The following is a 12,112-nucleotide window of genomic DNA, read 5'->3' as shown; positions in this document are numbered from 1 at the left end:
TATACACTCGCCTGGAAGGGAGCTCAGTTGACTGCAGGGTTTTGTAATCTCCGGTGCTGTTGTAGCAAGATAGCATAAAACTAAGTAATAGATTTTATTATGTACTCTGCAGTTTTGTCAGAGGGGGTGGCAAGCTGCCCTAGGGATGCCAACTGATGTTGAAGTACCAATCCTAGAAAATGAAGAAACTGACCCCATTGGGCTTACTTCCAAGTATAAGGTTGCGCTGGAGAAACCTATTGGAATGATATTATAGCCTTCAAAAGACATCTAAAGCTGCAATCTCCTGCACACTCAACCTGGCGGAAAGCCCCACTGAACACCATGGGATTTACTTCTGAGTAAACATGCATAGGATTGCACTGTAAAAGCTGATAGGATCTCACCAGCCCATCTGCTCTCTTCCTCCACCCAGGTTGCCAGGTCCTAACCCTCAAGACAGTGAACCTTTTCCGGAAGTACATATCTGTCCTAGACGCCCCCATCAGTTACCTCTGGAGCAAAGATGTCCTCTTTGTGCTGACAAAAGAGGAAGCCGACTTGGCCAAGGTGAGAGCCTCACATGGGCAAACATTCAACCGACAGGCGGTTGGGGGTCACCACCGAAAAGGCCAGGGACAAAAAAGGCTTCCCTTATTCTCTGCCCTCCCTTTCCATATCCCCAATTGGACCTTTCCTAATGGCTGCACCCAGAGCATCCCTTTGAGGTCTCTGTAGGCCTGACTCAAGTTGCAATGATAAACGGGGACATCGTACTCTTATCCTTCCAGAGAGCCATGCAGTGCCACCGCAGCCAACTCCTCTGGTTCCGGCGCCTCTATGTGGTCTTCTCACGCTACATGGTGATCAACTCGCTTCGCGTCCTCTAAGGAGAAAAGGACTTCTCTCAAGACACCAGGAGCGATTGTGGAACCAAGAGAGGCTGAAGGAGAGTGGTTCTCCTTAAGGCTCTCACTGAATCAAGGAACGGAACAGCACCCTTCACCAGACACTGGTGGATAGGAAACACGCAGCCAGCCACCCAAGCCTGGTGTGCAGTTTTCCATGCGGCTGTGCACGGTCTTCCATGCGGCTAAGTGAGTGTTTTTTTCCATCCAGCTGCCATATTGCTGAGATGACAGAAGTCAGGGAAACTCATGACAGGTCTGCATCCGTTTCCACAAAGATAAGCAAGATGGAACCTCACAACATGCTGTACGTTAGACCAGAGAAAGGGGTGAGAGGGAGCATCTCTTCCAAAATCATTTCTGTTTACCTTTTCTTTTACAAGAATATAAATTTTTTATTGCATTTACGAACCACTTCCTAGAAAAAAATCTGGAAGTGATGAACAATAAAAACATCAACAATAAAATTTTCATATATAAAAGCAATTAAGAATTAACTTGAAATAATACATAATAACTGGATAACGTCAAGTGTGGAGGTTAGTGGGGGGGGATAGGTATCTATTAGGACGGGGGGAGAGACCAGCAATAGGTGGAACCAGAGCCAATGACAGGCAGAGCAAAAGCCAATGAGAGGTGGAGACTGGCTGAGGGTGGACTGAGATGGTTGGGGCAGTGCCCCATCTTGCCCAAGTGGACCGGCCTCCACTGTGGAGACTATTCTGCTGAAACAGTCACCAAAACTGAATATTGCTTCCCATCCTAGCCCAGTAATTTAATGGAAGCCCCCAGCGGAATACATGGAAGGTAGGCTTGAAAGACACATCGTCAAAATCTCTCATTTGCTTTGAACCTCAGCAGGTGATCCTTGGGTCAGTCACACTTTCTCAGCCTGACTTGCCATACAGGCTTCTTGCGGAGATCAAGCGGGCGCAACCTTCCCACGCACCACGTGCTGAGCTTCTTGGGAGGAATAGGCAAGACAGCAAGGATGGGGAGGGTGCCACCTTCCACATTGGCCTCCAGTTCCTATCTTCCCTGACCACTGGCCATGCCAGTTGGGGCTGCTGGCTGCTAGAGGTCAACAACCCTCCAGATGGCCACAGGTTCTGTGCATGTGTTTACAGGACCAGTGTAGCATAACAGCCACTACAGTGAAAGAGCCAGGTTCAAAGTCTACTCTGCTGCGAAGCTCTTCTTGGGTAGCGTTGGGCCATGCACTACCTCTCTCAGCCTAACCCACCTCACAGGGCTGTTGTGACGAGAAAATGTGGAGAGGAGAAGAGAACCGGGTAGGCCCACCTGGAGGAAGGGGCGGGACAAAAGCACAAATTGATAAAAACATGATTAGCCACATTGAGGATCTGGCCTTCAATCTCCAAACCTCATCTACCTAGTCGTACTTCATTAGTTGAACCCAAGACCTGATAGGCTACATTATTTCCATCCAGGACCCTGCATATGTCTTATGCTTCCAGCCTCCACCTTCACTTTACTTTGGAGTCCCGAGGCCCAGGAACCACCACTCCTGCCCACCTTGTTTCTGTGTCTTTCGTTAAAGCCCACCGGGAACATAGGAAGCTGCCTTTTCTCAAGTCAGACCGCCGGTTTGTTTAGTTCTCTAGTGGCAGTGGCTCTACGGTCCTGATTCCATTCAGACTAGCTTCCAGGTAGGAGAATAAGCAGCAGAGTATGGTTTGTTTTACAAAAATACAAGTTTTATTTCCCAAATGTATTTGAAATGGGGATCTCTTGCTGAGCAATCCCGGACAGATGGGCTGGGGGGGGGGACAGGGAGGAGAAGAAAACCACCAGCTCTGGGGCATCCACGATTCCAGAATAAGCTGGGTCACTGTTTGGACATGCACCTGATGGAGGGGTGGGCCTTCACAGCTTTCTCCCATTCCTTGCCATTGATCGCCTCCACGGTGACGCTGCTCACAGTTCCCTCATCCAGGCAATGCGGAGCAATGCCTGAAAGAGAGAGAAGCCGTATCAGACAAAGCAACTCTACGACTCATAGAAACGTTCCCCGATGCCCTGAACGGTTGTATTACCATATGCACCAGGTATGGTGAACCTGCGCCACATGGATGTTGCTGGACTCTCAACTCCCAGCAACCCCCCACAGGCAGCATGCCCAGCCACTGAGGATTATTGGAGTTGGAGCCCAACAACGTTTAGTGGGCACAGGTTCACCATCCTTGGTATGTACTGATAGTGAATTCAGTTCTTCAAGTGCTAGCCTTAAGGAATTATTCATACACAGGAGGGAGGTATTGGCAGAATTGGGGGAATTGACAAGGTTTGGAAAAGTACAAAGATCTTTTAAAAATAACCCTTGAGGGGCACTCCCCCCCCCCAAAAAAACAGCCCTATTAGGATGTAGCATCCTCAGCAAGTACAGAATGCCGACTGCTTGATTAGAGGGTGGTGAAGAAAAATTGGGTGGGAGAGGGAATGGAACCCTGAACAGGAGCACTCCACACAGCAACCTTTTGTTGCAGGTCCCACTTGTTTTTTATTGTTCCCTCGGTATCGCTTGGTGAAAGCTACGCAGAAAGCAAAGCAAGACCCTTCTCAAGCCCGCCCCACATCTGCTGCTAACCATTCCGTACCATAGCCATCTGGATTGGAGCGGGGCGTGTAGAAGCTCTGGACGCCACACGTCTTGCAGAACGTGTGCTGGGCACAGTGGGTGTTGAAGGTGTAGGTGGTGAGGCTGTTGGTGCCCTTTGCAAAACAAAACAGAGCATCATCACTGAGCATTTCTATACAAAGTGCTTTGTCCAGTGTGCAGAAAGCATTTTGCATCAATGACTGCAGGAATCCTTGCAACGCCCCTGTAAGGTAGGTCCATATTGGATAACTGTAATGCACTCTCTGTGGGGCTACCCTTGAGACTGGTCCAGAAGCTGCAGATGGGGCAGAATTCAGCGGCTGAGGTACTGACATGAGCTTCTGGCTGGGCACACATTAAAACTGGGTTGAAAGAACTGCTCCGATTATTAATATAGCATCAATGACTACTAGCCAGGTTGGCTATACTTCTCCCTCCACTGCTGGAGGCAGTATGCCTCTGAATGCAAATTGCTGGGACTTGCGACTGTCTTCACGCATGGCTGGCGGGCTTCTCATCATGGGCATCTGGCTGGTCGCTGTGAGAACAGGATGCTGGACTAGATGGACTTTTGGCCTTATCCAGCAGGGCTCTTATATATTAAGATACAAAGCTCTAAACATACAGGTCCTCTAAAGGAGCACCTTCCCCTATATAAGACCATCAGAGGAGACCTTGCTGATAGGGCCATGACCAGCTGAATGTCACCTGGCAGCAATATGAAAGCAGGGCTTTCTTTGTGGTGGCTCCTAGCCTGCCATGCCCTCGCCCGTTATTCAGGAAGCACTGATGGTTGGGTGTGTCCATCATTTAGTGAAAACTTAATCTGCTTGGACTTCTCCCTGACCAGAAGCACTCTGACCTGCACAGAGAACAGAAAGACAAACAGCTCTCCATAATACATACATGAGATATGGTTTCCCTTGTTTTAAAGGCCACCTCCTTCCCTACAGACCCTCTCGGGTGTTGAGATCAGAAGAGGGGGCCCTTTTGGTAGTTCCGCCACCCTCTGATATTTGGGGGCCTGTGTCCTAGGAGAGGGCATTCTCTGTGGCAACCCCCAAGTTGTGGAACTCCCTCCCCACTGAGGTGTGTCTGCAGGGGTGTAGTCATCCAGGGTCAGGGGGGTTGTGCCATAGACCTGTTACTTTTTTGGGAGCAGGGTCCCAACCAGGGTGCTATGTATGAGCCAATCAGCATGAAAGGAGTGTTAGCCACTGAGAAGACTCTTCTCAAGAGCTAACACACAGCCTCCCCTTTCATGCAGATTGGCTCCTAGGGATGTCTGTTATAACAGCGTGTGGACTCGCAAGATGACAAGGAGAGCAAGTAAGACGAGAGAAAGTGGAAAAGGGAGCACGGCTGCGAGGCAGTGTGGCATGACTATCATGAAGGGATCCTGCACTTCTGAATTTGCCGCTACACCACTGTGCGTCTAGTAACTTCATTGTACACCTTTTGGCAAATGCTGAAGACACACCTCTTTACCCTGGCTTGCAACCCTTTTAGGACCCACCCTATTTTCTGTGGTATTTCTGTGGTTGTTCTTCAGTGTTTTTAATTACGTGTTTTTAAATTGTTCTAACCCACCCTGGGGCCTTTGGGTAATAAAGGGCAGGTAATAAATTCCAATAATAATAATTCAATTATTTTTAATATGTCATTTTACTTTTGTAAACCACTGAGATTTTTGTTAGGATCGGTGGTGTAGATATATAAAAGAGCAGGAAAGAAATCATCCCAGCATTGCAGATGGAGGGATGGCACATAAAGACTTGAGAGAACAGCCCAGCAGATGGGAGACTGGGCTCCCCCAGATGCTAAAGGACTTGAACTCCCAGCAGCAAGAATGGCCAGTGGACAAGGATGATGCTGGGAGTTTGTAGTGCAAAAACATCTGGAGTGCTACAGGATCCACGCCCGTATTTGAAATAATTTGTGGCCAAGATTTGAGTTTCGAACAGATACTTGCACTGTGGACACACTAGTCACTTCAAAAGTAGCTAAAATGGTTTTTCTGGCTGCGTTTTGATGCGTCCCTGCCCTCGTCTGTACACACCTCCCATTCCCCACTGCCGACTTCAGACCTTTCAGGACAGCCCACAAGAAAGTGTTGGACCTGTTGCTGTCCAGTTGTGAAATATATCTGAAGCTGATTAAAAACAAATTAAAAACAAAAAACTGCACTCCAGCTGATCCAGCCAGGTTTTAAAGTAACAAGGGGCGGAGTTTGACCAGCGTGGCGTGCCGTTTTCAGAAAACAGGTGGAGATGCACTGAAACAGGCACAACAATAAGTGCAACTCTATCCTTGCTGTCTTTTTCTAAACTTTTACACCTTTCAAATATACGTGTATAAATAGGGTTTGGAGGATGTGGTTCAGATTTGGGGGTGGGGGCTTATGTACATATAATATTTGTGGTTTCAGTGTAACTGATGTCATTTTCCAATGTATCTATGTTGCCTGTTCATTTGTGTTTGCAGCTGCTGAAGACGGAGTCGTGTCGAGCTACAGTGAAGAGTTCTTGTATCAGTCTTCAATCTCCTTTTTTTTTTTGCATTGTTCATGCAGACTGCTGAGATGAGGAGTCCCTGAACATCTGAGCGGCAGCCGCAGGTTCCACACACACCCAGAGCCCTGAAACAGCTGCTGCCAGCCGCTTTCATTGCCAAGGTGAGATCTGAACCGCCAGCTTATTCCTTGATAGGCAGCCAAGTTTCTTTGCCACTTCTGCCCAGCCACAGAGGGCAAAGGGCAGCAATGTGCAAGGGGCAATCGCAGTTGTAGGTGGAGACTGGCAAATGAGCAGTAAGGAACAAAATGAGGAAAAGGTGTGAATCCAGCCTGTGTCACACCTCGACCGGCTCACCAGCTTACCTTCAGCAACTTGAAGTGTGAGGCAGGAACAATGAAATGCTTGTTTTGCTTCTTGACACAGATGCTGCAACTGGAAAGTACGGGGCAGGGAGGGAGAGAGAAAAAATATGAATAACTCGGGACCTGGTTACCCGAAAGACCATCTGCCCCTGTGCAGACCTCTAAGATTGCTTAAATCAAACGCTCCCAAACTGGAAGGACTTGAAGCCTCTTGTGGTATGATACAATTTGGCAGTTGGCACTGACAGAAAATTTTGCACAAAAGATAAAGATTGCAAAAGGTAGAAAACGAAAGGACATGTTTGTCGCAGAACAGTGTAGTTTTTATTTTCCATGCTAATGAGCCAGACTGCAATATCCAAGGTTCCCAAGGTTTTCCTCAATCTATGGATTTTGTAAAGGCGAATCGCTCTTTTTTTTTCTTTGTATCTTGGTGCAGAAAAAAATGTATTTTTCAATATACTTTTGTTGATTCTCAGTGGGCAGCCAAGATATTCTTAATTTCCTGTTTTTGTACCCTGCAGTTTCAGTTGTTATATCTAATTTTTTTTTTTAAGTTCCCAGACTGGTCCGCAAGCTTCATTCAGGTGGCCCACGGCATGTCCACATAAAATATCCATCTTGATTTTTAACTGTCTTTTTATTGTTTCTTTTATTTCATACAATGTATTTCATTGTATTGCAATTTGAATTCTGCGGAATGTAAATTGCAACAGAATAAAACAGAATCTAAGAAATAAAACAGCAATCAAATTGCTACAACAGCAGAAAAAGATCAGCAATTTTCAAGTGGTCTGTGGAGGGAAAAGGCTTGGGAACCACTGATTTAGATTCTTTCAGGATATTCTACTAGTGGCACCGCATCCTACAGAATATCACAGGGCTTTGACCTGAAAATGGGTGTTTTCTGCTGTTCTTCTTTGGTGGAATGTCTTTCCCTCTGCTAGACATTTCTGTAAATATAGTTTGGGTAGACCTGTATTGCAAATTTTGGATAAGTGCAAATTATGATAGATGGCAGAGTTCCTGTCCTCATACTGTTTCAGAAAGTGCAAATTTGATCATTCGCAAACTGGGTTGATTTCCCCCCCATCTCTACACTGATTGTGGGGCATCTGTCCCCACAAGCGCAAAGATCATTATGCTGAGGAAGGCATTTGTTTCTCGAGGTACATTTTTTATGCTCCAAAGGAAAACAAACAACAAGCCCTGGAATTAGAAGTGTAACTCCGGCATGAAATCTAGGCAGGATGGCAAAGCCACACATTCCAGGCACAATGCTCTCCACTTGCAGCTGCTGCGTAGTCATGCTTTTACACCCACAAGCTCGCTGGGTGTTGATGTGCTTCCTACAAGCTTCTCACAAACCCCCCTCGAAAGGGGAAAGTGTCCATGGGGAAGGAAGAGGGATCACTCACTTGCAATCGAAGACATGGAGGTCGGCTGACGCCCAGACCTCAAAGCGGACGGCTCCACAGTGACAGCCCCCCGTGTGTTTCACCAGGCCCTGGTACTCGCTAGAGAAAGGGAGAACGGAGATTTGTCACTGTCTGTTCTGTTTCTGAATCAGCAATCCTTGCCCAATTTAATTATCATTTTTGGAACCACTGGAAGGCAGAAGTGCTTTGTGCCTCTCACTGGGGGAGAAAAGCAACATGCTGTGGCCCTCAAGCAATCTGGTGAGCTTCTTTAATAATCCCATGGATTAATAACAAACTCTTGCCCTGAGTATGGATCCTTCTGTTGCCAAAATGGCACAGGGGGGACATATTGGCAGATTCAGGGGGCAATCCCAGGGTTTACAGAATTACAGAAAAATCTTTGGGGGGGGGAACCCTAAATGGGTGGACATGCACACACACACCGAAAATACCCCAATGAGGGCTGAGCATGCTCTGTGGCCACAGAATGATGACTGATTTCAGGCAGGGGAACAGAAAACCACTCAGGGACGGAATGGAGTCTTCTGGAAAAGAGCATGGCCGGCTGGGCAGCCCCCTGAACAACAGTTCATTACTGATCCCTATGGCCTCATGTTCCTCCAGCTCTTTTGCCCTCGGCCCGTTGTTTATCTTTAGCCTAAACGGACTTTTGTGTAACTATTTAAGGCTGCAATCCTAACCCCACGTAGCTGGGAGTAAGCCCCACTGAATTTGACAGGACTTACTTCTCAGCAGACGTCGTTAGGATTACACCGTAAAAAGATAGACCTGGGAATGCCATCTCATCTATCATCACTGTTACTAACGTTATGACTGCGATCACTACTAGCAGAAGTGGTGGCAATATATTATTACTACTATGAATTATATTGTGAAATCTACCACTTCTGGCACGTGGTTGTGATTTGACAACACTATCAGCACCAATAGCAGAGTCCTTTTGTTAAGATCAAGCATGTGTAGTTAAAATCACAGCGTCAGAAGAGTCGTGCAGCCCATCCAGTCCAGCATCCTGTTCTCACAGTGGTCAGCTGGATGTCTCTGGGAAGGACCTGAGCGCAGCAGCAACTCTCCTCTCCTGTGGTTTCCAGCAACTGGGATTTGGAAGCATGCTGCGCTGATACAATGCCGTCCTTTTGACATGACGCATTATGGCATTTCATAAAGAATAGGAACAGAAGAAGTTGTAGTGTGTACACTGATTGGCAGCAGCTCTCTAGGGTTTTAGGCAGGGGTCTCTCCCAGCTCTACCTGAAGGGGATTAAAACTGGGACCTTCGCCATGCAACCAGGTGTTGAGCTACAGCCCTTCAAAGAGGGATAGCTCTCTGACCCAATGAGCTTCCAATCTACGTTTTGGCCGTGGAGGCGAACAGAAAGAAAACAGAGAAGGAGTGGCATGCAGCGGAGACAAAAACGAAACATTTAGTGTGACGAAATGTTACCCCAGCCTTTGCCAGCCTGATGCCCTTTCTCAGATGAAATATCTAGATATCCGACACACAGCTCTCAAGGGGCACTAAGACAGGTATGTGACCTGTTTTTAGTGGCTTCGCATTTTATCTTTAAAATTTAAATAGTGCAAGGGAGGCTTGTGCAATTGAGATGTCACGTTTATTTATTTATTAAATTTATACCCCCACCCTTCCTCCCAGAAGGAGCCCCGGGTGGCAGGTTTTAAGATACTTACAAATATTTCAATTTTTAAAAAATCCAAGTAAACCTTTGGTTTTATTGTTTATTCCAGCTATTTATATACTGCTTAATCACCAAAGTGTTTAAACATGTATATGTAATTGTGATTAACAAAACAGAGGTTTTTATTGTATTAACAAAACGTTTCAGCTTCCACCTTTGTTAATGTGATAAAAACCTCTGTTTGGTTAATCACAATTACGTTCATATATATTTTTAGGTGATTAACAGAATCCTTATAGGGATCCAGAGCAAGCTTGAGTGAAGTTCTGTTTGTTGCTTTCAAAACTGTCTTATGTGTGTGTGTGTGTGTATATATATATATATATATATATATATATATATATATAAACAGTGAATAGTATCAATTAAACTTAAGCATAAAGCACAGGATTTGTTTGACTATAGCGTTGAAATCACGTATAGTAGGTCTTTCTTTCTTCCTAATCAACACATTTCAGGTCAAATGCTTTTAGCTACAGGGGGAGGTGGGGAGGGTTTTGAGATTCCCATTCCCAAAGCGTTACAGGGCAAATCTCTAACCATGTAACCATGTCTCCTCAGAACTAAGTCCTACTGAACTCAATGAGGCTGACCCCCAGGCAGCAAGTGCCGTTAGGACTGCGTCTTCCAACACGCCTTTTAAGTAGATCACTTTATCCCGGTCTGCATCTGAATTGCCACTGTTTTTAATTTGTTTTTAAAGATGTTTTATTTTAAAGATGTTTTAAAACATGATTTTTAGTGTTTTATCACAGCTGTTTACCACCCTGGGCTCCCTTTGGGAGAAAGGATGGGATATAAATTTAATCACCCCACATCACATCTTCAGGGGAGCATCAAATTTCCCTCACCCCCGGACATTTAATTAAAAAAAAGAAATCCCGACAAAACCGCGTTCTTGATTTAAGGGGGGGTCTTCTGCTTAGAAGGGCGGGGCTTCCACCACGTAGTGGCCCCTACATTTGCAGAGCCCCCGAAGCACCCCCAAAACAAAGCGCTTCCCCCAAACGGGAGGAGGCGGCTGCAGCCAGCAAGTCAACCGCGGGTGATTGGCGCTTTCATTGTAGGGGCGCGCAACGAAACCAAACCCTCGCGAGCCATGCACACTAAAGGGGGGTCGGGGCCCGGATCGTGCCCCTTGCCTCCCCTTTTACTCACAAGGTATCCAGCAAGAGCTTGGCCGCCTCCTCGCAGCTCACCCTCTGGCGCTTTTGAAACTGGAGCCAGCGTTCCTTCTGCGCCCCCAGGGCCAGGGCGCACAGCTCGTCCGGGCTGGCGCCAGGCGCCGGACGCTCCGCCGCCTTCGGGGGCTTCTGGATCGGCGGCCCCTTGCCCTTGGAGGCCCGATCCCGGGGGGAAGGGATCGAGGCCGGAGGCGGAGGCTTCCTCCCCCCAGACGGGGGGCCTTTCCGCGTCGCGGTAGCGGCCGGGGTCTTCCTCGCCTTCCCCATGCTTTGGTCGCTCCGTCCCTGCTGCGCTCCCGGGCTTGGCCGCTCGACGGAGCTCCAGAGCCGCGCCAGCTCCTCGGATGGAAAGCCACGTGGAGAGAGGAAAAGGCGAGGGGGGGGGAAGGAGCTGGGGGAGGGGGCTCCTTTGGGGCTGCCATTCCCCAAACCCCCAAGCTGGCAAAGGCGTAGCAAGCACTGAGCCATATGTCGGCCAATAGTCATACCGCCTTTATCAGCACCGACTGGGGAAAAAAGGGGCACAAAATTAAAGGACGGTGCAAGCTTCCGAGTCCTGCAGAGTTCTTCACCAGGCTAGCGTTAAGCAAAGGGCAGGGGTGGAAATGCGGGGGTGGGGGAGAGGAAAGAAGCTGGTTTGATATGGAAGGCACCCGAGTGCCACCCTGGGCTCCCTTGGGGAGGAAGGGCGGGATGGAAATTGAATAAATAACAAGTAAAATTCTGCACTGAGTCTTTAAGATGGTGCATGAGGAGGAGATGGCAGGTTTGCCACAAGAGGTGGGGGTGGCCGCTGTTTGATCCGGCTTGAAAAGGGGGTTGGACACCTTCATGGAGGAGGAGGGGGGTCTGTTGTTGCCTACTAGGCATGCAGGCTCCGTGGAACCTCCAGGGTCAGAGGTAGGTTATCCCTGAATACATTTGGTACCTACGGAAGGCCTTCCTGTCTTGCCAAGTCAACATCTTTCCCAGCCTGCATCTGTACTGGAATTGCTTTTCAGAGGTTGCCATTGCTTTGTCGTTTGTGCGTTGGTTGCCCAGGACTCCTTTGGGAGGAAGGGCGGGATATACATTTCATAAATGATTGCAACAAAACAATGAGGGATTGCACCATCATCTGGATGCCATGGGTTTCGATCAAGCCTTCTGGCATTTGGTCTTGTATGGAAGGAGCACAACGCACCTGGTCCAACAGACCAGGCCGGTCCATCCTGTTCCGCCCTTGTCCAGCCTCACTCTTCCAGGAAGCCAACACAGGCAGAACAGGCAGGCATCAGTCCTCCCTCACTGCTGTTCCCCAGAACCTGGTGTTCAGGGGTATCCTTTTGCTGGATGTGGAGGTTCCACTTAGGCTGATGGCATTTGTGACTTTCTTTGTGACAACTGGCTGAGTGAGCTTAAAGC

At 47.9% G+C, this 12,112-nt stretch overlaps 2 protein-coding genes across 2 annotated transcripts in view; one reads left to right on the top strand and one right to left on the bottom strand.

Annotated features, from left to right (window-relative positions):
- PIGL (phosphatidylinositol glycan anchor biosynthesis class L) overlaps positions 1-1,354 on the top strand; it is a 41,404-nt gene extending 40,050 nt beyond the window's left edge. Inside the window, exons 6-7 of the mRNA XM_061604891.1 lie at positions 416-549; positions 771-1,354. Coding sequence (XP_061460875.1) covers positions 416-549; positions 771-869 — 233 coding nt within the window. The 3' untranslated portion in view covers positions 870-1,354. The remainder of the gene's footprint in view (positions 1-415; positions 550-770) is intronic.
- Positions 1,355-2,583: 1,229 nt separating this feature from the next.
- CENPV (centromere protein V) lies at positions 2,584-11,194 on the bottom strand. Its single transcript, XM_061605516.1, has 5 exons — positions 10,683-11,194; positions 7,804-7,902; positions 6,386-6,455; positions 3,506-3,620; positions 2,584-2,861 (listed from the first exon to the last, which is right to left on the bottom strand). The coding sequence occupies exons 1-5, from the start codon at positions 11,192-11,194 to the stop codon at positions 2,737-2,739; spliced, it is 921 nt and encodes a 306-aa protein (XP_061461500.1). The 3' UTR covers positions 2,584-2,736.
- Positions 11,195-12,112: the final 918 nt, after the last annotated feature.

This window comes from Rhineura floridana, chromosome 21, assembly GCF_030035675.1.
Source record: "Rhineura floridana isolate rRhiFlo1 chromosome 21, rRhiFlo1.hap2, whole genome shotgun sequence".
In the NCBI taxonomy this organism is placed as follows: Eukaryota; Metazoa; Chordata; class Lepidosauria; order Squamata; family Rhineuridae; genus Rhineura; species Rhineura floridana.
This window is presented reverse-complemented; position numbering and strand designations above follow the sequence as displayed.